The sequence below is a fragment of the Letharia lupina genome (genome assembly GCF_014066315.1).
Source record: "Letharia lupina isolate WasteWater1 chromosome Unknown contig_8, whole genome shotgun sequence".
NCBI lineage: Eukaryota > Fungi > Ascomycota > Lecanoromycetes > Lecanorales > Parmeliaceae > Letharia > Letharia lupina.
Genome location: NW_023502977.1, coordinates 1,471,918 through 1,498,781, shown reverse-complemented (window position 1 = coordinate 1,498,781; position 26,864 = coordinate 1,471,918). Strand labels below are relative to the sequence as shown.

The following is a 26,864-nucleotide window of genomic DNA, read 5'->3' as shown; positions in this document are numbered from 1 at the left end:
AAGTGCAGTCGACAAAGCGATCTTCCCCATCAGGTATTCACTCCGAATACCGCAGTAGACGCATCCCTCTCGCAGCAGACTTCTCTCTCAAACACGATCAGCCTAGACTGTATATCAGCAACGGCGCCCTGGGGGAGGGGATCTCTCAGCGGACTCACCGGAAACCTTGTACTTCTCCTGCAGCACTAGCACCATACTCCATACAAAAACCAGCCTGCAACTCCGGTCAGTGGTGGCATCTGCAGACCATCTTTCCAGAACCCCTGATGCTTTCCGTCCCAAATAGAGTGGAGGGGTGATTTACTTACAGCTCAATCGCAGCGAGCACAACCGCACAAATCCACTCCACGTACGGCGGCCTATGAAAGAGCAGCCTGAAGTCCTTGCCCTTGGGTAGCAGCATCGTGACGAAGGCGGCACACCAGAGTGCGATGAGGAGGAGTTCGAAGAGTAGGCGGAGGAAATGGAACAAGTAGGTGGAGAGCGTATTCGAGAGCGTGAAGTCTCGGTTGAGAATGTCGGGTATGGCGATTAGGATCGTGAGTAAGGAGGCAGAGACTGGTCGAAAGTCAGCAGCTTTCAGGAAGGGAGCGGCCGATCTGTGGCGGCCTTGCTCCCTCGGATGCTCATTAAGACAGATAGATACGGAGAATGATGTGTAACTGTTGACAAGACCTGGTGGTTGGGAGCGGTGAATGGAGCAGTAGACCAGACACCAAACCTCGCTAGATTGACTGATAAAGAGAAGTAGGTACGCGAGTGGAGGATAGAGGGGGACTACCCACTGCCAAAGCCCAACGGCTGATGAAGGTTGAGCCACCAGCCGTGGTGAATACCACAATAGCATAGCAGTATCAGATAGATAAGTGCGAGCACGACTTGGAGGATGCGGACATTGAAGAGGTAGGATGGCGAGATGATCTGAGCAGGCTTGAAACGCATTTCGTAGTGGTGGTGGATGTTCGCTGGCCGTCGTGAGGTGGATCCAAGGTCAGTGTAGCCAGTGTATTCTGTTGGGTATGTAGGAAAAGTCCATCCCCTGGGTACTCTGGGATGTAAGAAGCGTCTGGGTGAGGAGTAGCGTTTCGGCGAAGGGGAACGTTCGGCTGAAGAGTCGCGAGAGCTGGGTGGTGGTTTACGAATAGGAGTGCCCTACGTGTGCCGATTAGGGTGGTCTTTCTCTCGTTGGAGAGATCAACACATTGGGAATATCCTCAGGACACATTCAAAAGTTTTTATCAGATCTGAGGATTCAGGAGGCTTGAGCAACCAGACACACAAGACTTACATAGTAATATTTGTGCATAGGTCGTTGAGTCTCTACAAGCTAAGAACTCAATTGTGTTACTGCAGGCCGGAGAAGCAATATTGGGTAAGGAAAACAGGTTCTTCCCCAGCTGATGCCATCACGCAAAGATCCGGGGCGGCAGTCACGACAGCATTTGAGGCTTGAAATACGAATCATCACGTCGTTGCAAATGCACCTTATGTTTTCTTGAGCACAGTCAACGCATGATACTGCAGCAAGTGACAATGCCCTCATCTCAAAGCGTCCACTATCCGTGGCGTTCGTTTTCAAAGTAGTGTTTGTGATCTTCTTTAATATCCATTCAACAGGTTCAGATCTCTTTTGGTGGAGGCCATTTGGAATAAAGCGAGTTCCCATCTGGGCACTCTGACCAGCTTTCTCTTCTCTTTTATGAAGTTCGGGAGCTCTCTCGGCCCCGACCGCTCTATTCTTTCTTGCTTGCTTGAGAAGTGGTGCACACGCCTTCTACCGAAAAGCTGAAGTATTAATAATATTGAAGTTCTGCATCAGGTACCTGAGACGGAAGAGGAAGGCGATACGCCCTAGAAAAACCCCACCGAGCCCCCCCCCCCCCTGCAACCTCCAATTTCCCCGAGGAACGCCGCCTCATCCCTCCCTCACAGCCGCCAGAACACTCCGCCCGCCAAGCGCATATGGGACTGGAGTCTGGACAACCTCGGGCATGAGCTCTCCCATTTGCTCCTTGTACCTAGATACCACCCAGGTACCGATGTACCATAAAACCGTGTACCTGGTCCCTGAACATACCATTTCCTTCTTACATACCTCAGCCTGCGATTGCGTCTTTCCTTGGCTTTCTTGCTCAAGGATTGCAAAAGCGATCAGCTTGAGGAACTTGGATTGAGGATCAGAGGTGAAAGACTCCATTGTTGGAACCTTCGTTGCTTTCGATTCATTGTTCTCTCCTCTGAGACACGGCAATCTTTCCGGAGCGACATCATCAGCAGACCAAGACAGTCACCGCATCACCTGTCACGCCCATACACATACATCAGCACTCGATCTCGGGCACGATCACGCTCTACAAGTCAGCTTTTATGGGATATGGACTTCAAGTACAGGAACAACGGCCGAATGGCCTCAGACTCGGATCACGATATGTTTATGCATGCCAGACGCTCTTCGGGTCCAGTGACCCTTGGGGCCCGCCTCTCTCGAAAGAAAGAATCGATGCAGTATAACCATCCAAAACCACCCTTAACGCCAAATACCACTTCCTCCATGCCACAAGCCATACCAAATCCTCTCTTGCCTTCCGCGCCTGCTTCCCCTCCAACACCTGCACCGAGCCCAACCCCACATCAGAGATCACCTACTTCTTGGCACCTTGCCCTGGATGACGTTGAGGATCCAATCCTGGAGGAAGCAAGAAATGCATTTAGAGGATTGGATATTACGGCCAAGGAAAATTGGCTGAGATCACTGGTGGATGAGTGTGATAATCATACCTTGAGCTTCTTGCACCAGATTGTCAGCCCGAGACTGAAAAAGGATCCGTTCAAGGCTTTGCCAAACGAACTCTGCTTTAGGGTATGACAGTCGATGGTATGTGTTTGACACGGCATTTTAGCTGACCTGTCACAGATACTCGAATTTGTCGATGACCCCAAAACCTTCGTTCGTGCCTCGCAGGTTTCAAGAAGGTGGCGGGAGATTGTGAGCGACGACCAAGCTTGGAAAACGTTGTGCGAGAAACACGCATACCGCAGGATGTCCAGCGATTCGATCGGCTCAAGCATGAACAACTCGACCGCGTCCGTCAGCCAAATACTCTACAGTCAACATTTGCGCTCAGCATCGCCCAGTCGTATACTTGACAACATGCTTGCTATCGATGAGAATCCGGAAGTTGTCGCGACTCCTTATGACCCGGTACCTACTACAGGCTCTCGAAAGCAAAGGAAACCAAGACCAAACACCACTCACCGATCACACTTCAAGCACAGATATTTGGTGGAGTCGGCATGGAGGAAAGGAGGTCTCATGACAGCGAGGCACATCCACCCTGATCAAGGCGTAGTCACAAGTTTGCATTTGACAAAGAAATATATCGTTGTCGCCCTTGACAATGCCAAGATTCATGTCTTCAACACGAGGGGAGATCATCAAAGAACCCTGCTAGGACATCAGATGGGCGTTTGGGCGATGGTCCCTTGGGAAGATATACTGGTTAGTGGTGGATGTGATCGAGATGTCAGAGTATGGAACATGGCAACTGGGTATGTCGAGCAGGGAGCGTCGCCAGATCTAGCGCTGACTCTCTTACACAGGGCGAGCGTGCACACCTTACGAGGTCATACTTCCACTGTTCGCTGTCTCAAGATGTCGGATGCGAGAACAGCAATCTCTGGCTCGAGAGATACTACGCTACGAGTGTGGGACTTGACTACAGGTGCATGCACGAACGTTCTCATGGGCCATCAGGCTAGCGTTCGCTGCTTGGAGATCCATGGAGATCTTGTTGTATCAGGAAGCTACGACACTACAGCAAAGATATGGAGCATTTCAACTGGACAATGTCTACGTACCTTGCAAGGCCACTTCAGCCAGATCTACGCCATTGCCTATGACGGGCACAGAATAGCGACAGGTAGCTTGGACACGAGTGTCAGGATCTGGAATCCGCAAGACGGGTATGACACCTGATCTCCCCATCTTGGCCTGTGGATGCAGTAACTGACTAATTGATCCACACAGTACCTGTCAAGCAATTCTCCAAGGGCATACTTCCTTGGTTGGTCAGCTTCAAATGCGTGGTAATACACTTGTGACAGGAGGCTCTGATGGATCTGTTCGCGTCTGGTCACTCATCACCAACGCTCCCATCCACCGTCTTGCGGCCCATGACAATAGCGTCACTTCTCTCCAATTCGACGACGCACGGATCGTCAGTGGTGGCAGCGATGGCAGAGTCAAGATCTGGGACACAAAGACGGGAGGGCAGATCAGAGAGCTAAGTCAACCGGCAGAAGCTGTGTGGAGGGTCGCATTCGAGAGTGAAAGGTGTGTTGTGATGGCTAGTAGAGCAGGGCGGACTATAATGGAAGTGTGGGATTTCACGCCACCGCCCGAGGACGGGGATGGACAAGCTGGGGAAAGATCGGTCGAAATAAAAACGCCAGTGGGACCAATTGTGGACGAGGACATGGCGGATGTGGAGGAAGACGAGGACCACAAGAGCGAGATGATCGATGCTTATAGCACGGGTGGAGAGGAGAGTGAAGGAATGACTGATTGAGAGTGAACATGGCTCTTGGATGGCGCCGGATCTAACGATGACGATGTTGGATTCGACGAATAGGTCTTTTGGATGGCTATGCACACATAAGTCACAACATAGAGCTCATGCACAGTATCATGTGAGGAAGCATACGGATAGTGTGATGGGCATTACTTCTGGAGTTCCCGCAGAGCAGCATTTTTGGGGAGGCGGTTTGGTATGCATATCGTTCTCACGTCCCGGGACCTCCTTGGGTAGTCACTCTACATCCGTATAGATTTGACGAGGTGGAAGTCCTCCAAATCACATTTGACGGGTGTCTCGTTGATTCAATTTCCAGTGCTCGATTCATGGACTCTATCCCTACAGCTAAAGGCTTGTATAGCCCCCGTGCCGAACTCCCACAGCCGGCCCAACATTTCCCAACACCCTCGGTCGCGTTTGGCCATTGATGCCTTTTCTTTAAAAAATCTTTTTCTTTTCCACACTGTCTGTTATACATACACGTATAGTACTACGCCCACTCTGATCCGTACGCTCCTACCCTCTACAAACGCTACACAATATCGTGCGACAACGCCATGGCACCTCCCCTCCCCGCCGCCTCCCCACCGCACACGCGCCAGCTTCTCTCTCTCCCCGGAAATGGATCCGGAGCCGCGCCCCCTGCCTCGTGAAGCGTGGGCATCTGCTTCCCCTGCGGATGTACTGTACGTGTTGAACGAGGCTCACAGCGCCCTGGTCAAGTTACGGTCACGAGTCGCGATGGCGATGCTAGGCACGGGGGTGCTACGTGCGGTCTTTTTTCTTTCGTCTTGTCGCTCGTGCCGGTGACGAGGGGAGGTGGATGGGAGGGGTTCGGTCGGTTTGTTGTTGGTGGTCTTGAGCTGAGGGCTCGGTTTGATTCAACTGGACCGGATCTACATGTTTAAATCAACCAAGATGATGGTACATTTTATTACGCACCCACGGCAATGTCTTCCACGGCCGGATTTCGATAGTTGGAGATTATGCGAACACGCACTCTTTCACGCTTGCCTGTCTGGCTCCGCTCGATTCCTTGTCGTTAGCTCGGTTCGGTATGTAAGATATCTCTGCTTCCATTCGGGGATGATGTGAAGCCAGTTGTCTCCATGAAACGAACTCGACCTCACCGATTATAGCTGCTCCATGCCCTTTCAGCGCTCACATACTCTCATCCTCGAAGTGTCAGAACTGCTACCGTCTATTTCCAAACACGGTCGGTTCTCCACTAAGCGTCTCTTTAGCGTCGAATCATTTTTGACTGTTGACATTATCCTTCGCTCATCTGAAGCGCAGAGAATGTTTCCGGTCTCTTGCTCCGCTGCTAAGAGTAGACTGGCTTCTGCAACAGCGTTCGGACACTGCTAAAGCCGACGTCTGGAGAGGCCTGGGAGGCGAGGACCATATATTGGTAGACTGCTTAACCATAACCGTGACCGCTGCCATAGCTGTGAGAGCCTTTCCCTACTCAGGCGTCATTGCAGAGGGCGACTCGTTCTGCATCCCGGAAGCAATCCCCTACGAGTCGGGCAGTCGTATTCACCAACGCATCTAGTAACGGGGTCGCATTCCAGCATGTGTTTGCAGACCTCGATGCCGAAAACTTTTCTCGCCCCGCTGGACCAGGAGTGTACCTTTTTCGTCGCGCACGGTCAGGAGTTCTGAAAACTGCGGTATGGTAGGGAATACTTCCAGTCCTGATCATCCGCCTCGAGGAACCTAGAAATCGCATATTCCTGGAAGCGCTGGATATCGGTGGCAGCAAATGCAGACAGAGACTTGCCCTTCAACGGCGTCACGGAGAAGTGGCGGTCCTCACGAGGTGCGGCATGCTGGATTCGAAATGGAACCGTCTTCCGAGGCTCGGAATCCGGGAAGCGACTTCAGGACGGTGACCAGCAGAGGACATACAAATTCGCACCCCTCCGACCGCACCTGCTCGAAATGAATCCGGAGATGATGTTTCTCGGGGTAGTGCTTTTCCCAATCCCGGTCGGAAGGTTGATATCTCATCGACTATACCCGGCTGGTGAAACAGCTGGAATCGCAGTGACGCGCGCTGAAAACGCATGTTCTTTTCCGCCGGCCGAAAACAGGGGTCCCTTGCATGTTGAGCACAGAGCTCTTTATCGCAGGCAATGTCCTGTAGGATTTCCACAGGTCGGCGCAGCTTTGCGTCCATGCATTTCGGATGAGAAATGACAAGTCACGAAAGGGTTGAGCCCGTCAAGACTCATCGGATGGGACGATCGGGCTGATAATGCGATGGCATAACTGTGTTGGCGATTCACCTCTGACTAGATACGTACCCCGGCAAATCGATCTCGAGACTTTGTTCAAGCGGGGCAGAATTGTGGAGTCGACGGTGAACGGGTATAGGTTGGAAAGCTTTGATGGATGGTCGAGGGCTTCCATGATGGTGAGATGGGGTTCTGGGGGTAGCTTATCGATTTCAGAAAAGAGCTGTTGGGGGGTCAAATGCCTGTAACCTTGCACGATGGCAAATATCACGTATCACACACTCGGTTGGATCTGTTGATGAAGGATGCGAAGGCTCTTGATAGCATCCTTTACAATTTCGCGTGGATGACGCGGTATTTCAATTTCTACATTCTATATTTACCATTTCCCAGCACTGAATGGCGCATAAAGGCCTAATGCGAGGTAAATAGGAGACCGAAGACTTGTGTACTTACTGATAGCAACTCGGCTAAGGAAGAGGTGGAATTGCCTTTACGAAGATATTCAATTTCTACATTCTATATGTAATTTCCCAGCACTGAATGGCGCATAAAGGCCTAATGCGAGGTAAATAGGAGACCGAAGACTTGTGTACTTACTGATAGCAACTCGGCTAAGGAAGAGGTGGACAAAAGGTGAACCAAAGCGTAGACCTTGCCTATTAGCAAATACTGTCGACAACCGATTTCGTCGTCGATAACCCAGATGGCGGGATATCTGCAACAGCTGGAGCCAAGACAAAAGGCGTTGAGGGATTCTGTGACAGATGTCGCAGTTCGTGTTTCGCGTTACGCCTCGTATCTCAGACAGCTGTCGTCGTGATAAAGGCACATTAGCTCGCCTTGTAGCTTGACAGCAAGGGCTCCCCCGGCCAATCAGACATCCCTGCGTTCTGGCCGTGGGGTTAAATTGAAGGCCTTTTCGTATGCAGGAGCGGGTGCAGGGAAGGATGGGTGAAACCCTCTCTATTCTAATATGCAATGTGATATAAAATATTGCAATTGTTGGCAAGCGATCAACTTAGGAGTGAGAGGAGACACGGGACAGAGGACCAATGAAGAAGGCAGTACGTAGTGCGAAGTACGGGTGGTGAGAGCCTGCCAGGCAGTTCCGGGTGCCCGGGACAGAACGCTGCGGGTGGGGCTTCGGCCTTTAGGGTAGCGGAAGGTATGGTTAATGATCATCTACTCGTATTTGCTGAGCAGATGGTGGAGAAATCACGACCAATTCTTCCACCTTTTGGATACTGTATCTGAGACTGTTCGTCGTTTACAAAGGTGTTTCTGGGTAATCTCTATCTTTCTCTTGGTCAATTTGAAGCTTTTTACATCTACACCATGTGCCTTTGGAAGTCAAGTACTTTCCTTGCGTGAAGGTGGTGATGGAGGGAGGAAGGGAACAAAGGAAGAAGGAAAAGATCGGCTTCGCGGTCGGTAGTCTCCCGATAGCCTGTGGCACACTGGGGAGATCGTCCGGGACTGCATTTGATCAACAAGCAGATCTCCGAAGACTACGGACTACTTACTTCAACAACCAGTCAAATGTGGAGCGCAAAGAGTGACTTCCATTGTTAATGCCTCACATGACGAGGAAGAGCACGCAACGCACGTGGCGTTCCTGAAATTGGCGACGTGCTGATCCTTTGGGTGAGATCGATGAGAGAACCTCGACACCATGGCGCCTTGCAGGCACGACTCTCAAAGCCTGGCCTTTTAATCGCTTATCGCCGTTGTTGAAGTTTGAATCATGCCACGGCGTGCTTACTGTTGATTTCGGTTCAGTCATCCTTCTAGCTCTGCCTCATCCGTCATTGGAAGTACGTAGGATGCAAGTATTCTCCATGTATCTATCAACTACCCTGTTCCATTGGCCTGATGTTTGTCCGTTGAGCCGGAATCTTGCGCACTGCCTCCTCACGTGTAAGCACTGTAAATATGATGATTCAACCATTGTCACCCTATTTTATTTTCAGCTCCGATGCTGTGCATATGCTCAGAATTTTGTCGCAACAACACGCAGTGTACGTCCGCAGCACAGGGATCAGGATGGGCCAGCAAGGAGATTGTATGGCTGCTGATTACCATGCAGCATATCAGCAACCAGTATAATTCTCTCTCGGGCACATACTCTGTAAAGTAGACGCTGTCTGGCTTGCATAACTGCAGGAATGAAGGATTCGCTTCTTCCCACAATGGCGTAAAAGTCTCCTGCGGGCAGCCTGAATAATTCACTGCAAGCCCATGGGATGCTGCTGTCGTGAATTGGCCGATGACACAGAATGTCTGACCTTGGCGAAGGTAGACGCATGATTCTGAGTCAGCAGCCAGCAGAGCAGTCTGCTGACTCGTTGAGACTTACGACGATACCGTCTCAGAAATTTTTTGTGGACAGCCCGTGAGTTTTGATTTCTGAGTCTTGAGTCTTTCAGTCTTGAGTCGTGAGTCGGGACCAAATTTGCTTTCTCCGCGAAATGGCATTACGATCCGAACCGTCAATTTCGGACGAAGAGGGAGGAACCTGCAGATCCAATACTGTAGTAGAGGGATGGCACCCCACCATCATCGGAACAATAATGGATGGTCGACCATTCGGAGGACTGCCGGACTAGTTTCCACATCCAACCAGCATCCTGGTATCGAATCGCAACGATAGTACAATCCGGCACGGCCAGCGATGATGCAAGAGGCAGCCATGGCAGCCAAAAATGTGCCGCAAGTGGCGCACCCTCGTCGCATTGCAGACTTGCAGTCATGTGTGGTAAGCAAGGCAAATGTTTAAGCTGTTTCAGAGTCTCACAGCTCTTCAAGAGTCTCCCTACTGTCCGAGAGAGAGCTGGACAACGTCGCGTCTTGAAGGCTGGGAGAGTAGATAAATTGTAGAGTATCATCGCGAACCAAATCTCTGGTATTGGCTCATGAAATGATAGATCCCCAGAGTATATTTCCCCGAGCCGTAACCCCGGGTGATTGCGATGCTAGAGCTTCTTCGTATTAACGGGATTGACCGACTTTGTACCTTTGTTAGCACGACCCGCCCATTTCATGAATACCTACCCACTCGTACCTCTTCGCTTCCGTGCTCCGTACTTGAACTTCCGTCTTTCAAGCGTCACACTCTGTTTGGCGGATGAAGGAAGAGAAGGTCAACTTTATCCTCCAATCAAATGGCTTGAATGACAGCATCCTTCAGCACTTAAAAGATCCCTGGCGATCCAAGTCCTGACTTTCCTCGCCTTCCCCTGCCCCCCTCATTAAAGTTCGCCCACCATGATATTGGCGTCGCATGGCTTTCTGATGCGCTAACACTCTTCAATACTAGGGGCAGCCAACTTGAGCAGGTCAAGCACCATGTGAAGAATGAGTTGAGCCTATCACAGGTGGATAGATAGCATGCTGTAGGAAGGGCCGTAGCGGCCTGCATGAGGTCCCTAGACACCCTAAAGTACTACTCTAAGTACCTCCAAGGCTCCGACTAGGCAACTCAAGAGAGCGTTACCCTGCACTTAAAGCATCTTACGTAGCCTTAGTCCTAAATGCCTAGGAGCTGCTAGTTAGACAGGTGCGGTAGCTGCTGCTACTTGAACAGGGCGTAGTTCCTTGGGACTCTGCCCGAAACGCTCCAACGCCATCTCTGCTTTCCCCCCCCAAACAGTTACTGTTAGGAAGTAAGATGAGATTAACGTCCTTCTTTTGCAGTGCTGTCACCTTCTTGCGCTGCTGCAACGCAAACACATGATTTGATCCACTCTGGGTTATAGTCAATCATTAGAACCCTCCTTGCGTTTACTCCTTTATGTCTTCAGATCCACACTCCCAAACACAGCGACCACAGTTCCTTCGCAAAGGCAGCTCTACCTTCTCCGCAAAACAAAAGGTCGTCAACCTCTCGGAACTGGGTCTGCTGCCGAGAAAAGACGGTCAGCGACCTGTGAATCGAAGAAGTAAGCACCAACCATGCACCTTTTATCCCTCAAAACATACAACAATGGCCTACTCTCACTTCCTGTCTAAGACTTTGACTCGTTCTGGAAAACGCTCCGTCGATTACGCATCTTGGTGAAAACTGACTGGTCTCGCCTCGCCTTCTAGATAATTCTTCCCAAGCAGTAACCCGCCCAACGTACACCCCCGCGCAATCGCACAATACAACCCAGCCTGCACGGCCGCAATATAATCGTCAGCAGTCTGCCATCTCCACTCACTCTGCGTCAGGTCGCCCTTATCCACCCGTCTATCATCCACCTGAGCCAAAAAAGCCAAAGAATAGAAAAACCCTCCTCAACCGTATTGCTGCTCAACAGACAGCCCGCGAGCCAAATCCCGCATACAGTAACGGTACCTCAACCTCGTTCAACTGGCGGTCGGGCCACCCCATGGCGGGCATGTTGGAGATTGAGAGATCACGAACCCGGCGAGAGAGAACGTTCATCGGAAGTGAGTGCGCAGTCTGCGAGGAGCCTTTGGAACACACACTTCGGGGCGAAAGGATATTGCAGTTCTCTTGCGGACATGTTTCTCATGAAGCTTGCTTCTACGAGTACATCAAGGAGTTTGAGTCACAATACTGTCCAACCTGCAACGCACCGCTCGGCCTAGACACTAGCAGAGGCGGGAATGTACTTGACTTAGGTAACGCCACCATCAACGAATCACAGGCTCGCCTCCGCTAACAAATCACAGAGAAACTGAGCAGTATCGTTCGCTCTGTGTCACAAAATAATGAAGCGCGGGACAACCATCAACGCAATGGTAGCGGAAATGGCAACAGCTCTCGGATCATCACCCCGGTACCCTGGGACCCTCAGACAGGACACGAGAGACCGAGCAGCCGCGGATCAAACCATCGCAATACCCAGCGTGAAAGTTCACAGCCGCAAGATCCGCGACAGATGGAGCGGGAAAAGGAAAGACAGAATAGGGACATACAAAGGGAGAGGATTGAAAGATATGGGAGTCAAAATCGGGCTCAACAGCATAACAGAAATGAAAGTGCGAACACTGGCGGTGTCCATCCTTCCGGCGAATATGGCGATTCTCACAACAACAACAACAACAATAACAATACTGGCAGGAGGCACGATTACGATGTCCAATCTATGGAAACAGCACTCAGCAGCCCGCGAGCAAGCATCATCAAGAACCCAATACCTGCGCCTACGGTGACGGTCAGGAGCGAGTATCCTACGTTGACCCGGTCGAGGCAGCAACAGAGTCTAACATGCTTGGTCACCATTGAGGTTCCTGAAGGCAAATGGAGGCCAGATCCAGCGGATCTCCGAGGTGCACCTGTTCTTCCCTCTATGCAACAAGACAGCGCTACTTTCAGCAATCGGCCTGCATCCCCGGCCAAGAGCCAACAAGCAGACTGGGGATCTGAATCTCCCGAGGTCCTTGAGGAGATCACCGAGGATTTGCGTGTTCGCGTAGACAACTGGCACGGGCTGGACTTCTCAAGGCACGCAGCTACTCTTCAGTTCCTTGCAATCTATATCTAACATCTCACAGGTTTGGAAAGCTACGTCTCTACGGCACAGTACGAGTTGGCAAGGACCGCCAGTCGTGGCAAGAGCTCGAATGCTTTCTCTTTGCTGAAATGCTTATCTGCGTGAAAGAGAAGAAGGGGGCGCCGCCACAGTACGCGGAAGGGAATTCGAAACGCAAGCTCACAAGATGTACCCTCAAGGGATCGATCCTCATCAAGAAGCACCTGAAGCATGTGGAGTCGAGTCCCGACGAGCCAGTTCTAACCCTTAGTCTGTCAGTTCAAGACCTACAGCAGTTTCACCTTCAGTTCCAGACCCGGACTCAAGTCGAACATTGGAAACGCTCGCTTCTCGATCTGAACAACGACCACCCTAGGCAAAGCAACGAATACGAGCCGGAAAACTCGGGCACCGACGACGATGATTACAGGACGATGAAGACCAAGCGTGCGTCGTCAGTGAACTCCTCGTACGGTGGGCCAAAGTCGGTTAACACCGCACCAACAGAGTACACTACTTCGGGCATGGGCAGACCAATGCAGGACACGCGCAGGCCGTCGTCCATACACGTGCCTCTTGACATCGTTGTGGTCATCCCCGTCTCATCATCTATGCAGGGGCTCAAAATTACGCTACTACGCGATGCGCTCAAGTTCCTTGTCCAAAACCTTGGTGAAAGAGATAGAATGGGCTTGGTTACATTTGGCTCGAGTGGAGGCGGTGTACCGCTTGTGGGTATGACCACAAAGGCATGGGGTGGCTGGACCAAAATTCTCAACTCGATCCGGCCTGTTGGGCAGAAAAGTCTACGGGCCGACGTTGTTGAAGGCGCGAATGTCGCCATGGACTTACTTATGCAACGCAAAGCCAACAACCCCATTGCAACGATCTTACTCATCAGCGACTCGTCCACGTCCGATGCGGAGAGCGTGGATTTTGTCGTATCCAGAGCAGAGGCTGCAAAGTAAGTTTGTCTTCTACCCCTCACGCGCTCGGATGTTGCCATGCGGGAAATTTGCGCGACGTGGGTGCTAACGTCTGTCTACCAGGGTCGCTATCCACTCTTTTGGCCTTGGTTTGACCCACAAGCCGGATACGATGATCGAGTTATCCACACGTACCAAAGCATCATATACCTATGTCAAAGATTGGATGATGCTCCGGGAGTGCGTTGCCGGATGCTTAGGGGCCCTGCAGACGACCTCTCATCAAAACGTCAAACTGAAGTTGCGCTTGCCTGAAGGTTCCCCCGCAAAATTCGTCAAAATTTCGGGTGCTCTACAGATCACCAAGCGCGCCACTGGAAAGGACGCTGAAGCCGCACTAGGAGATTTGAGATTCGGAGACAAGAGAGGTAAGACTCTAATTGGGGGGAATTCCTGCTGGTGAGACATGGCTTTCTGACCATTCGACTGTAGATATTCTCGTGCAACTCGTCATCGCGCCAGACAATTCCTCTCAAGAGCACCTACCACAGGATCCGTGGGAGAGTATCGTGTCCGGCCTCGAAGCACTAGGCGGGCCATTCGACAGTGATGAGCAGAGGACCCTGAGTGTGGAGGAGGTTCCGCTCATCCAAGCTGACTTGACATATGGAGATATCCTGCGCGATGGCACTCTGACGCACCCGTCACGGCCGTCTTTACTTGCGATTACGATGCTGCCTGCGAATCCTAGGGCGAAGAACACGGGTAGGCCTGCAACACCGCCAATACCACCTCATCCTAGTATTGTGCAGCGCAGAATGGAACTTTTGACCTCGGACATGCTTAGCAGAGCATTGACCCTAGTCACCCGAGGACAGCATGACCGTGCTCATCATCTCTTGAAGGAGACCCGAACCATTATGAAAGGGCTAGGAAAAGGAGGTCTTCCGCCAATTCCTCAAGCAGGAAACGGCAAACCTCCCAGTGCACCTCCCAGCGTGCAGGGTGACGGTGCGACAACACCTGAGCGACAATCCTCACCCGCCTCAGACGAGAACGGCATGGGTGGCCATGCCTCCGCCATCGATGCCATCACCCTGAATGCTCTCGATACGGAACTAGAAGCATCACTCGAATGGATAAATCACCCCGCTGTCTTTGGTCGGGATTCAAGGAAAGCTGTCCTGCAGGCGATTGGTGTCATCGCTTCACAAAGGGGATACACATTCCGAACACCGTCTGAGAGCCTGTGGGCAGGACGGATAGCCGGTGTAAAGAGGTTGACGAAGCATTCGAGGGAGTGGAGAGATGCGGGAGATGAGGCGTTAATGGAGGAGGCCTGATGAGCGATCAGGAATCGATGCCACGTTCCCTGCAACGCTGCTCATACCGCCTCTCCCGAGAAGAGTGAGCGCCGCCATACCGATGAGATATGACTTCTGGATATATGATTTCGGGATGATGAGCAACAACATTCCTTCTACCATCTATTTTTCCTTCGACAAATTATCTCCAACGGCTTCGACAATAGAGTCTCATTTGATAACGTATTCAGAAAAAGCCCGGGCGGCGGAGGAGGGCGCAGGCGAAGATCTATGACGGCTTTATGACGGCTTTCTTACCACATACTACTACACAGTACCTATTTTTTTCTGACGTTTGTTCTATCTACATTTCTGCAGGCGGGCATAGCTACTTGCGAGTCCTTGCGTGGCTTTTTGATACCCTGTTGCGGTGATCTCACGCAACACTAGTGGTGACGAAGAAGGATCTAGAAGGCCGAGGCGACGTGATATTGGTAAGAAGGTCCAGCGGGAGGAGAAAAGAGTGGTGCTGAAGGAATCCGGAGGCGGAGGCGGCGTGGTATTCATTGGTAAAAAGCAAAGGGGGGAGGACACTCTGTGGGCGTGGACATACTTTGCCTTGCATAGATATGGTTAATCAGTAAATGGGCTTTTGGCCTCGTTTGAAAACTCCGGGGTCGTAAAAGTGTGAGGTGCGATGACGCTCAGCTCGACGACTATGAATTTGTGTGTTGTACGGAGTATCCATCTAATTCCCTCTTCGATAAGTGCAACATCCCCGCGCGCCAGCGGAATGACCCAGGTATCTTCTCCCCTTTTCGGCACCCCGTCTCCAACGCGTCCGGAGTGCCGCTGTTTCTTCTTCAAACGAGGCATTCAATCTACATGCAAAATGATTCAAGAACAGGATTTACACACGACTTGACGGTGCCACAAGTCTTCATTGGGATCCAATGTCAACTCCTGCTTGACCTGTGTGTAACCTTCGAAGCATTGACAGGGCTCCAGGCTTACCGAAGTCCATTGTGTAATGTCTGGACCTTTGGCTTGTTCCGTGCAAGTGTGGACCATGCCGTCACCATACGAGAGGTCCGGGTTTACCTCCAGGATCGCAAGCGCCATAGGGATTTTGATAGCGTCATCTTGTGCCTCCAATGTGTAATTTTTATTTTGCCTATGCTGGTAGCTGCCACGGACAGACCCATTCCACAGGCCTATACTGATCCGGAAAGAAATGTAGCATGGGTAATAGGTGTAAGCTGCAGATGACCCAACCACCGTCGATGAGAAGTGTCTGTACCTCGTAAACAATTGGTCCTTTAGGGTAGCCACGACGAAAGGATAGCTGGCGGCGCTCAATGCCTTCAACGACGTCCCTTATCGCGCTTCCAGTGTCTCACTTTCTCGCAGACCACTTCGTCTTAGGAGAAGTCTTTGGGAGTGTGGAGAAGCACCCATCTTTTGACAGATAGATTCAATTGGCTACCAGCTTGTGATTCTGCTTTCCATATGCTAGATAGGAAGCAGTGTTGGTATGTCTCTACTGGGACTCGATAGGAGCGCCATTAGATGCTCGAGCATGAAACACAGAATACGAGAAGGCCACGAGGGAAGCCAGGTCAAAGCCAAAAACGTTTCCTTGTAGATATTGCTACAAGGTTAGAGGCGTCCCATCATTGGTAGCATTGACGTTACGACGAAGTATACCAGTACATAGGAAGACTTTGCAATTAAACGCCCCAAATCTGGCTTTCCGCGAATCGATTAACCTTTGCTCATGACAGCAGTGCTCTGGATCACTCGATGAACGGGCTGTTGCCCATTGTATGCAGTGAATTCGTTTCATCCGCGAGGTGAATGGCCACGAGATTCGAGCGTGGTTGATGCGTGGAAGTAGCAATCTCGAGAGGGAAAACTCTGCAAGCACCGTCTCGAGGTATTGCAAGCCACTTGCATATTATGGACATAGTATGGACGGCGCTTCGATTTGTTGTCATGAAATCAGACGAAAGGAGCGATATGGAGGAGTTTTCTTTCTTCTGTATAATATTGATGGAAGACGCTGGTAGGCGTTCGTTCATACGAACTTTGTGACTAGGTTTCGTATCCATTAAATCTTCCTTCTACCAGCAGCTCTAAGCTATGTGCAGAAGATTCGCAGGAGGAAGTTAGTCCCCTCGAACACAGTGAGTAAAACGTAGCGGAAATTGCGTGGTGCCGTGACATGAGTAGCGACTGTGTCCTGGAAATTTACTTTAGGCTTCGGTGACAGAATTCAGGGGACTCTAGCGCAGAGCTTTAGGGGCCGAGTGGCCTGCCCTGGCGGAAACCAAAAGCCTTTCACCAGAGCCTGCTTGCTTAGAGTGATCAGACGTAGAGGATTGCTACGGTACTTTATTGATCATGTAGTACTTTGCTTTGTCGTTGGCAAAACCGACGCAAGGGGCGATCTGATAACCATGGTTTTGCCGTTTACTCCTTCATTATCCCTCTCCACCGCAATTGACTCTCCACCTCCATTCCGCCTAGCCTTCACAAATGCCTCCCCGGCTATGGCCAAGCTCCTTCTCTCACCTCTGGTCGCCTAAGATCATAAGAGCTTCTCCATCCACCCCCCTTCACCACAGTCTCCTCCCCAGAACCTCCGTACGTCTAGCTTCCCAAAGGGGCCCCCAACGCACACAGTACAACCGCTTCGGAAACATCCAGATCCTCTACAGCCTGTGGAGAACATCCCCTAATTTCCGCTATGGCGTCGGTGCCGTGGGCCTCAGCTCAGGAGGATTCTACTATTACAATCTTGAGCAAGTCCCCGTATCTGGTCGGCGGCGCTTCAACTGTATATCAACAGCCCGGGAAGAAAGTGTGGGCGAGTCAGGATATCGAAGGGTGATCCAACAGTATGGACAAGACATTCTACCGCCCGATCACCCTCACTCGAGGATGGTAAATAAGGTGCTAGGAAGACTGATACCAGCCGCTGGACTGGAAAGGCAGAAGTGGGATGTAAAGGTCATAGATGACCCAGAGGAGAAGAACGCGTTTGTCTTGCCCGGAGGCAAAGTCTTCGTCTTCAGCGGCATACTCCCCATCTGCGCCGGTGAAGACGGCCTAGCAGCCGTCCTAGGTCACGAAATAGCGCACAACGTCGCTCATCACACCTGCGAAAAGATGAGCCAAATGGCCTTCCTAATCCCTTTCGCGCTACTACTCACTTGGATTCTCGACATATCAGTCCAAGACTCCGGATTCATACTGGACGTCGCGCTCGAGCGGCCAGGCTCCCGGAAGATGGAATCAGAAGCGGATTACATCGGACTTCTAATGATGGCGCAGGCGTGCTACGATCCTAGCGTCGCCGTAGGAGTTTGGGAGCGTATGGCGAAAGAAGAGCAGTATGCGCCGCCACAAATCTTGAGTACGCATCCGACGAGTAAGAACCGAATGAAGGTGATTCAGGAGTGGTTGCCGTAGGCGCAGCAGAAGAGGGCGGAGAGCCAGTGTGGGATTATGACTGGGTATGTGGATGAATTTCAGAGTGCGTTTGAGCATGGGGATGACGGGTTTTGGTGAATTCGAGGATGGATTTAACGATGGCGATGAGGACTCATCCGAGGACTTCACTTGAACGGTGTGTTGAGGTATTTTTTTTACCTAGCGATATCATTTTCTAGGGATCGAGGAATAGACCGAAGGACGGCACGCTACTCAAAAGTCTCAACATAATAATCCCCTTTTTAGATGGATAGAAAGATAAAAAGACAGGATGAAACAAAAACATGACCCCAAAGATTGTCAGTGTCAAGGTCGAAGCCTCTAGAACAGCCAATTATTCACTCTCCATGTGAGAAGTAGAGACACACCCCACTCGATTTTACAGACTTTCCAAGATGCGAGAGAGCATCATGAAGGGCAGAAGACTGAAATCTTGAAGAACCACAGCTTGTTTGCTACATGAAAATGCTATGTACATCTGCGGCTGAATCGTGGTGCAACACTATTTGACCGCCGTCGGCATCTCAGGAAAGAGATAAATTCCGACTACTCAAGCATGCCCTCGTGAATGACTGCTCAGTCTTGCTTTACGGTCAAAGGTTTTTTGCTCATGAACAGTCACTGTTCAATGTTCTCGGACCTTCTTAATGACCTCCGGTCGTAGGCAGCCCCAAGACGACCTTGAAACTGTCATAGATCAACCATTGGAACGCGGTCAGAGTACCAATCATAGCAATCCTGACTGGCAGACCGTTCCAGAGACCTTTGAATCCGATATTGCCGTAGATCCTCGACATGGCTTTCCCAGCGCCCTCGCCGGCTACGACATAGGTCAGCCCACCGTTGTCTCTCGTTGATATATAGGAAAAGGATACATACCTTGCCTATCAGCGTTCAACTTGCTAACCATGACATCCGCCGGGTGACTGATGACCGCACATCCAATACCCGCAATATACCCACCCAAGAAACTCACTCCAGTCTGTTGCAGGGAGTTGTAGGTCTCCTTTGGCTTCCCCAGCGTAGCGTAGATGTAATTGACCGTCGTCTCAAAGGTCGCAAATTTCACCATCGTGTATGGGATTTGCCGGCCCCAAAGCGGGTAGAGACCCTTGTATAGCCCTCCAGTGCCCTCCTTCGCCGTCACCTTGCCCCATCCTTCCCGCAGCGTGCTGGCGAAGGGAGGAATGCTCGTTTGCATCCGAACTTTGATCGCCTCAAACGGACACAACGCGAGATCCGCAAGGAATTCTGCGGATGCTGACGCCGCGAGATAGACGACTGTTTTGTTGGCATTCGGGAACAACTTGTCGCCGTAGGTGTATTTGAATACTTCATAGAATCCATATTTGCCCGCACCTTGGAACGAGTAGCCAACGGCGGTGGGAGACCAGCCGAAGAAGACGCCGCGGAGGCCTTCGGCTTTGTAGATGGTGCGCCAGGCGCTGACGTTAGAGGAGTAGATTTTGGAGTCGACTTGGCGGCGGCATTTTACTAGGTCGAGGGGTGTGACGGCTGCGAGTGCGTTAGTGTGGCGCGGTGGATGCAGTCACCATAGAGTACTGACATGTGTGAGTAGGACCACAGGATATGATTCCTCCCAACGCGCAAGCACCGAAGTAGGTGGGTGAGTAGAGCTCGATGCCGCCTTTGCCCTTCTCGCTACGCCCGGGCATCTTTGTGGCCGCTTTTTCGGTTGCCATTGTGCTGCTTTGCGGAATTGAAGCTTGATAGAGCTGGGGAGGAGCGCAAAAGAGCTCGTGGGCGTGTTTGGGAGATTCAATGGCTTGCACAAGGAGTGGCTGGAAGGCTTGTTGTTGGAGCCGCTAATATCCGGTGCAGTGCCAGAAACCGGCTACAACGGCGATAAGCGGGCAAAGATAAGGGTGCAGCTTCCTGCCAAGCGGAATGCAGAATTTCACGAGAAGAGACTGGGATTTCTGCCAGTGCTAGAAGTATAATGGAGTCTATTGTATCTTTATGGCTTGTTTGATCATCTTCACAAGGTCCCTTAGCCCCTTCTGCCTCTCAGCCTGCGTATCGCAGAGAAACATTGAAGCAACGGGCCATGCATGAACTGCTCCATCCTCTCGTACACTGACAGCGCATCCACTCTTCCGCCACAGAGCAATAAGATCACGTAGGTCTGGGCCGAACACCTCTTCAGACCCGTATAGAATACAGTATCCGTTGGACGGCGATGCTTTTGCCCACCATGTACAATCATTGCAGACCCCTGGAGATACCAATGGATCATCCAAGTTCTCGTCTGACCCCGCGTACTGGCGTCCATACATGTGGAGCCGATTCGCATCAAGGAAATCACTGGCCGTGTTCCGGTTCTGCGTGCTGAAGAGAGTTGTCCATGGGGAGATCAGAGCAGCATAGCCTGGTCTCCGGTTTTCATAATCCGGTTGTCTGGCGATGTGTAGCAACAGACTCAAAATCAATGTTGCACCCGCGGAGTCCCCACCAACACAGATGCGAGAAGGGTCTCGGACAATCTTGCGAACGTATTCGTAGCCAGTGATGGTCTGCTCGAGCTGAGCTGGATACACGGCATCTGGTACTAGGGTATACTCGAGAGAGAATATGGCAGGGTTCCGAAAGCCAGCCTCCTTGAGCAGACTGACCCAGGCTATGAGGAATTCGAGGTAAAAGTAGCAGGATCCCATAGAAAATCCACCACCGTGACAATGATAGATGACAATGTCAGGCTTGTCGTATGGATCTACGATGATCCAGACACCATGAGTATCCTTGAGGTCGATCTCGAGCCAGGTTATGGGCGATTTTAGATAGCCTCGCCTAAGCATGCGAAACCGAAGAAATGGTAGGGCGACTGGCTTGGAGAAAAAGACTCTGCCAATCTTGGTAGAAAAGTGAGCGAAAGCATATCGTACAATGCGAATTACAATATCTTGAAACGGTGAAGCTTGCTTGACGAAGGGTGATCTGCTCCTTTTTGGAGTAAAATATCTTTCTTCGATGAATTCATATGGCAGTTGAATAACTAGCTCTTTGTCAGCAAGTAGGCAGATGAACAGAAGCTGTCTTAACAGAGGTCCTCACGGAAGAATGGTAATGCTTGGACTACACAGACGAGAAGTTCAAAGACGCTGACACGCAGGAGCAACTGTGGCGTAAGGAAGAAGAGGAAAACAAGGCAATCTAGATAGGAGATCTGATCAAGAATCATTGCCTCCAGACTGTCAGTGTTACAAACATAGGAGCATCATCAGCATACAAACAAAGAGTGTAAGACAAGATGAAGGAACAATGTAGAGGCTTTTGAAAGAGACAGCCCAGGGTGTGTCAACATTTGAAGGAAATTGTTTTAAGCCCAAAGCACACTAGTCTGCCAAGGCTCCCCCATTTTTGCGGACTTCAGACAGAGACCCGGACGAGAATCAACACATGTGAACCCTCACCCATCCTTGCGTTGTTTCTCGCCATCTTACCCTGATCTCTGCCTCTTCTTCTCGCCATGTCATCATCTCCACCCCCTTTACCATTTTCCCAGCACAGCAACTCGGCCGACTGAGCGGCAATAGTGAAACCGGCACTGACCAACACACGACCTCCTCATCCCCACCTTGCTCTCAAGAGCTCACCACCATTATGACCACACCTGCAGAGATCGCTGCGTGAGTGGAGCTAAAATACATGAATTTAGCAGCTAGCTGACCGACATACCAGGTCACTGACCATGGATGACATACCGGTCAAGCTTCGCTGCGCAGCTTGCAACAAGCTTGCCAACAACGCGTTCCGCCTGCCGTGCTGTGATCAGTCAATATGCGAAGACTGTAAGTAGCTCATGCGACACTCATCGACCGTCTGGTAACGCTAACATCGACATCAGGTCAGGCTTCGCTCCCTGTAGCTTGTCCAGTATGCTTGCATGAGCCTATGGTGCCCGACGATTGTCGGCCAAACAAAGCACTGCGAACTACAATCAAAGTTTTCCTCAAGAAGAAGGTTATGGAGCGTGAAACGGCTAGGAAGAAAGAAGCTGTGGAGAAAGTGTCTGCTACACCGGCCACTCCTGCTACGCTATTACCAGATCAGACACCAGCTCCACAACCACCCGAGACTTCGGCGCCGCCTCTCACATCTGCAGTAACAGACAGTAGCGACGCCAAGCAAGGCTCTCGCGATGTGTCCCAGCCCCCCCAGTCCCAGGAACGTGCAGGCTCGAAGACTGAGGGGTCAGCCATACCTACTGAGGCCCAGAAAGACATTCCACAGGATTCTATTGAGGTAACGCCATTTATTCACATTGGAGAGCACTCGTCGCTGACCTATTTCAGTCACCTGGTGCCGAGATTTCTAGACGAGCATCCACGCAAACGGCTGGTGACGGTAGCGTTGGTCAGGAAAAGACAGATGATAACGAAAAGCAAATGGAGCAGCAGCAGCAGCAGTCTATGGGTCAGAATGAGCAATGGGCACAAAACAATGTGCAGGGGATGAATATTGGCGGCTTCGGTTTCGATGGTACCAATGGTGGCTTTCCCAATATGGGCTTCAATGGGGTGGGAGACTTTAACCAAATGATGCAATTCGGAATGCCCAACCCTATGATTGGCGCATTTCCCAACATGATGGGTGAGCAACTGTGACAAGGACATCAGCTTTAATACAGATCGCTAACCACGAAATACTAGGTATGCCAGGCATGGGCATGGATCCTATGACCATGTCGCAGGGTATGTACGGCGGCTTCAGCGGGCAAGGCATGGGTATGAATGGCATGAACATGGGCATGGGCTTCAATAATGCTGGACAAGGAGCGTTCGGAGGAGGATTCAACGGGCAACCCGCAGCATGGAACGCAGGCCAAGATAAATTCAATCAAAATGCTTATGCTGGTCAGGCAGGAATGGGCGGTGGTGACTTTGGAGCTAATACTGGATATGGTGGATATAATGTGCCACCGCATCAAGGAAACTTCAACCAGATGCATCAACATCAATATCCCAATAATGATTTCCATCACGGTCACCATGGCCAAGGCTTCCAAAATCGCGGTCGTGGCCGAGGTCGTGGATACACAAATGCAGGACGCGGTCGCGGAGGCTACAGTCAGAATTTTTCTCAAGGTAATCCAAATCAGAACCAGACTAACCACGAATCGTTCCATCAGCAAGTACCACCACAAGTCACGCGGAGAGGTTCCCCAACTTATGGCCCACAACAAGATCAGCCAGCGCAACAGCAACAGGATCAGGGCACTACTGGAAGCCAGCAGGACGCTAGGCCAGAGGAGAATGCCATCGGGCTTACGGCTGAAGAGCAGCTCAACAAAGAGCTTGACCCTGGCGATGCAGATGAAAACGCTGAGAAGCCTCCAGATCTATCTATCAAGGAGGAACAAGTAGAACCGCCAGCGGAACAAGCGGTCGCCAAGACAGAGGCCCCAGAAGAGACCCAGCCTGAGACAGTGCCGGAAACGAAAGAAGAGAAGCCCGAAGCTATACCAGCCTTCGTATCCGATGAAGTTTCAAAGCCAGAGGTACCTGCTGTCAATACCAGCGCCTCTGTTCCGCCCACGATGATGCCTCCACCTAGCCCTATGATTCCCACAGGTCCCTCAGCTTTCCATGCCGACCAACCACTAGACACGAGTCCACGGGGCCGTGGTGCTGGCCGTGGCTTCTATGGGAGTCCGGACTATCGTGGTGGATCGCGTGGCCGAGGCTCTGGGTACCCTCTTCATAACGGCTTTCCTCGTGTCACTCCACCAATAGTAAAGGCTGTCGCTCCTCCTAGTGCGCCCAAGGGTCTTGGCGTCGAAGGTGCGCCCAAGGGCCCCAAGGCCTTCAGACAGGGCCAACCAAACACTGGTATTAAAGGATTCTCCATAGTTGGCCGCGCTTCTGTTGTCGCGCAAAGTGGACCTAACAGTTCCACAGCAACTAAAAGGTATGCGGCTCTTGTGATTACAAAATGCGTTTACTGACACCGAACCCAGCCCATCCCGTGAACGCTCACGTTCCCCCACCAAGCATCAATCCTCCCACCACCGACATCATCGCCACCGCTCCACCAGCCCCTCAAGCGACAGCGAGCATGAGAAGCGACGAGAGCGCCACCGTCGTCATTCTCGGAAGCACGAGGACGAGAACGGCGAGACCAAGGAATCCAAAGATTCACGCACAAGAGTCGCATCAGCCGATTCATCGACTAAGCGAGCCTCGCATCGAAGCCGTCGTGATCACGACAAAGAAAAGGACACAGAGCGAAGCAGTCACCGCTCGCACCGATCCCACCATGATAAAAGCAGAGACGATGACAAGGACCATCGAAGCAACAGGAAGCGATCAAAGTCCCCAGAGATCACTATCAACGGCGCCAGCAGACGCACCATACCCAGCACTAACACCAACGCTAATGGCCATACCAAAAAGCACGATGACCCCTTCCAATCATTGCGCAAGCGGCGTTCCGATGACGAAGAGCACGAAGACCATCACCGGGAACGGAAGCGCTCTCGCCGCGAGCACGAAGACGTGCCCGAAGAGAAGGAAAACGGTCACCGTTCCTCCAAACCCAGCAAGCGTGAAAACAAAGATCCAAGATCCAACCACGATAGACCTCCCAAAGGGCCCGCCCAGGAAAAGGAAAAGGAAAAGCACAAGCCTCTGGATGTGGAGACCGAAAAGCCGAAGTCACCCCCCAAAGGACCGAAGATAGACCAGCACGCCCGAGAGCGCGAGGCGAGGAATGCGGAGAGGGTGGCCAGAGAGGAGCAGCGGAAGGCGAGGGCGATGGTGGGGCAGATTGGGGGCGGGAGCGCGGCGGGAAGTGGGAGGGTCAACGGGAAGGCTGCGGGCCCGGGGAGGAGGATGAGCTACAAGTACGAGGATGAAGAGACTACGCTCATGAAGGGGGAAACCGAGCGGGAGGCTCTGCGGTATCGGTGATGGGTGCGGGAAGTCGGGGTCAGGGTACAGCAGGAGAAGGGCAAGGCAAGGGGGGGCAGGTTGGCGGTATTCGTGGGCGTAGGCGGTCTCTGTCATAGGAACTACCATCACCATAGGAGCAGATTGGTATCGCTCGAGCTTGGCGTACACCTTGGCTCGGCTGTACAGGGGAAATCTAGGGGGGGGAGGGGGGAAATATCGTGTCAGCAAAGGGGGACTTTGGCCGGCGGAGCACAAGAACATCATTATTACAATCGAAGCAGAATAGAGATGTCCGTGTGGCTGAAAAGTTGTATCTCTACTCTACTCCGCTCAAACTGCCGCCCGCTCTGCTGTAAGCAGACATACATAGAACGGGCAAATAGTAAAAACAAAAAACCGTGTTTGAAAAAAAAGCTGTGAGATTTGCACGTGATAATCTTACCCACACACACCCAGACTTCATTTTGCGAGTCACACGAGCGGTGAGATACAGACGACCGACACGTCTCTCGCGTTCAAAGCGAAGAGATCCCATCTACGAGATGCTTGGTGCGAGCTTGGGAGATTCGCAGGAATCTGTGGATTGCAATCTGGCCTTTGGCAGCACATGGTGGGGGGGGGGGGGTAAATCCAGAGATCGTAAAGGGAGTGAGAGGTGGATCGGGAGCCGGGATTCTCGGTGGAGTGGTGTACGAATCCGAGTACATGGCTCCGATAGACTTTGGGACTTTGCTGGATGGGGGAACAATAGAGGGAGGGGGTAACAAGGATTTCGAGGACATGGCTCAGATAGACTTTGGGACTTTTGCTTGGACGGAGGAAGGGAAAAAGGGGGTAGAAAGGATTCCAAGTGCGTGGCTTCGGTGGACGATTGGGTCTTTGCTGGATGGACGAATGGAGAATTTGCAAGATTCCCGGTGAATGGTTGAGCGTTGATGGCTTTTGGAACCGGTGCAGTGGCACTGGAAGATTGGAATTAGAGGAACGATGGTGACATGGTCACGCATATGCCAAGCAGGCTTACAGGGAAAGAGGTCCCGAGGCGCACCGCTTATGTGGTGTTGCTGCATGCAGTCTGCACTGGAGATCTTTCGTTCGCAGGGTCTTCAGAGGTCTGAGAAAGCGCCTAATTTGTCCCAACCCGCGATGATCCGGAACGTCGCATTGAGCACCTGGAGAGTTTTGCGTGGGGGCCGATTAGCATGTGCACGCCTGTTGCAAGATCTAGAATCCAGTGATTGGACCGCACAGATGGTTTTGGTCATGACGAGTGTATTCTTGCCAGATCTGTTGTTTGCAGCCAAAACTTCCCAACGAGTTGCTGCAAGTGAGATGTATCAAATCGACGATAAGAATTCCAATGCCCAGTATACATAGTTTGGTCTCGCGCAGTATGCAAGGTGATAGGGGAAAAGATAGACATCAACACCCCATCATACATAGGCTAGGCCACTCAAGCAAACCTGCTCTGTGGTCATGGACCACGATGCTAAAAGATTGGAAAGCTGCGCAACGGGCAGCCCCACGAACAATTTCCAATCCGGGTACACAATGAGCTCCTAGAGGACATGGATCACTGTTCGCATGGTGCGTCATAAACGCCGAAATTGGCGGAGCAAGCCAGAGAAAATCCGAGGCCAAGGACCTGGGAAACTTTTTGGACTTTGGGGGCGATCTGGGCGCCAGAGACCAGTAATGCCATTGACTTTCGAGAACGCTGTTACGGGCACGAAACCGTCCGGCACAATAGATCGACCGATTCAAAATGAGTGAAAGACTCCCAGAGATGATCGCAAGATGAATCCATGGGTAAATGTAGCATTTCTTGTACAAATTACGGCGTGTGATCGTCTTGAAGCCCCTATCCCGGGTAGGCTTCCATCGGTCCTCTGGAAACTGAAATGGAATGATTCCTAAAGCCGATATCAATG

General features: G+C 51.5%; 8 protein-coding genes across 8 annotated transcripts; 4 read left to right on the top strand and 4 right to left on the bottom strand.

Annotated features, from left to right (window-relative positions):
* Positions 1-97: 97 nt before the first annotated feature.
* HO133_010272 (uncharacterized protein) lies at positions 98-942 on the bottom strand (the record flags this gene model as incomplete). The annotated part of the gene is made up of 4 exons (XM_037301127.1): positions 98-102; positions 159-214; positions 309-558; positions 786-942. The coding sequence occupies 4 exons, from the start codon at positions 940-942 to the stop codon at positions 98-100; spliced, it is 468 nt and encodes a 155-aa protein (XP_037153944.1).
* Positions 943-1,915: 973 nt separating this feature from the next.
* HO133_010271 (uncharacterized protein) lies at positions 1,916-2,197 on the bottom strand (the record flags this gene model as incomplete). Its single annotated transcript, XM_037301126.1, has 2 exons — positions 1,916-2,011; positions 2,096-2,197. 2 exons carry the CDS (start codon positions 2,195-2,197, stop codon positions 1,916-1,918), a joined length of 198 nt encoding a protein of 65 aa, XP_037153943.1.
* Positions 2,198-2,374: 177 nt separating this feature from the next.
* On the top strand, positions 2,375-4,568 carry HO133_010270 (uncharacterized protein; the record flags this gene model as incomplete). Its single annotated transcript, XM_037301125.1, has 4 exons — positions 2,375-2,860; positions 2,915-3,549; positions 3,601-3,963; positions 4,028-4,568. The coding sequence occupies 4 exons, from the start codon at positions 2,375-2,377 to the stop codon at positions 4,566-4,568; spliced, it is 2,025 nt and encodes a 674-aa protein (XP_037153942.1).
* A 6,039-nt stretch (positions 4,569-10,607) lies between these two features.
* On the top strand, positions 10,608-14,566 carry HO133_010269 (uncharacterized protein; the record flags this gene model as incomplete). Its single annotated transcript, XM_037301124.1, has 6 exons — positions 10,608-10,755; positions 10,904-11,443; positions 11,495-12,269; positions 12,320-13,261; positions 13,347-13,651; positions 13,716-14,566. 6 exons carry the CDS (start codon positions 10,608-10,610, stop codon positions 14,564-14,566), a joined length of 3,561 nt encoding a protein of 1,186 aa, XP_037153941.1.
* A 2,499-nt stretch (positions 14,567-17,065) lies between these two features.
* Positions 17,066-18,001, top strand: HO133_010268 (uncharacterized protein; the record flags this gene model as incomplete). Its single annotated transcript, XM_037301123.1, has 1 exon — positions 17,066-18,001. One exon carries the CDS (start codon positions 17,066-17,068, stop codon positions 17,999-18,001), a length of 936 nt encoding a protein of 311 aa, XP_037153940.1.
* Positions 18,002-18,666: 665 nt separating this feature from the next.
* On the bottom strand, positions 18,667-19,725 carry HO133_010267 (uncharacterized protein; the record flags this gene model as incomplete). The annotated part of the gene is made up of 3 exons (XM_037301122.1): positions 18,667-18,842; positions 18,902-19,537; positions 19,590-19,725. The coding sequence occupies 3 exons, from the start codon at positions 19,723-19,725 to the stop codon at positions 18,667-18,669; spliced, it is 948 nt and encodes a 315-aa protein (XP_037153939.1).
* A 264-nt stretch (positions 19,726-19,989) lies between these two features.
* On the bottom strand, positions 19,990-21,221 carry HO133_010266 (uncharacterized protein; the record flags this gene model as incomplete). The annotated part of the gene is made up of 2 exons (XM_037301121.1): positions 19,990-21,035; positions 21,095-21,221. 2 exons carry the CDS (start codon positions 21,219-21,221, stop codon positions 19,990-19,992), a joined length of 1,173 nt encoding a protein of 390 aa, XP_037153938.1.
* Positions 21,222-21,643: 422 nt separating this feature from the next.
* Positions 21,644-24,951, top strand: HO133_010265 (uncharacterized protein; the record flags this gene model as incomplete). The annotated part of the gene is made up of 6 exons (XM_037301120.1): positions 21,644-21,669; positions 21,722-21,831; positions 21,888-22,285; positions 22,336-22,633; positions 22,693-23,950; positions 24,000-24,951. The coding sequence occupies 6 exons, from the start codon at positions 21,644-21,646 to the stop codon at positions 24,949-24,951; spliced, it is 3,042 nt and encodes a 1,013-aa protein (XP_037153937.1).
* Between the last annotated feature and the right edge of the window lie 1,913 nt (positions 24,952-26,864).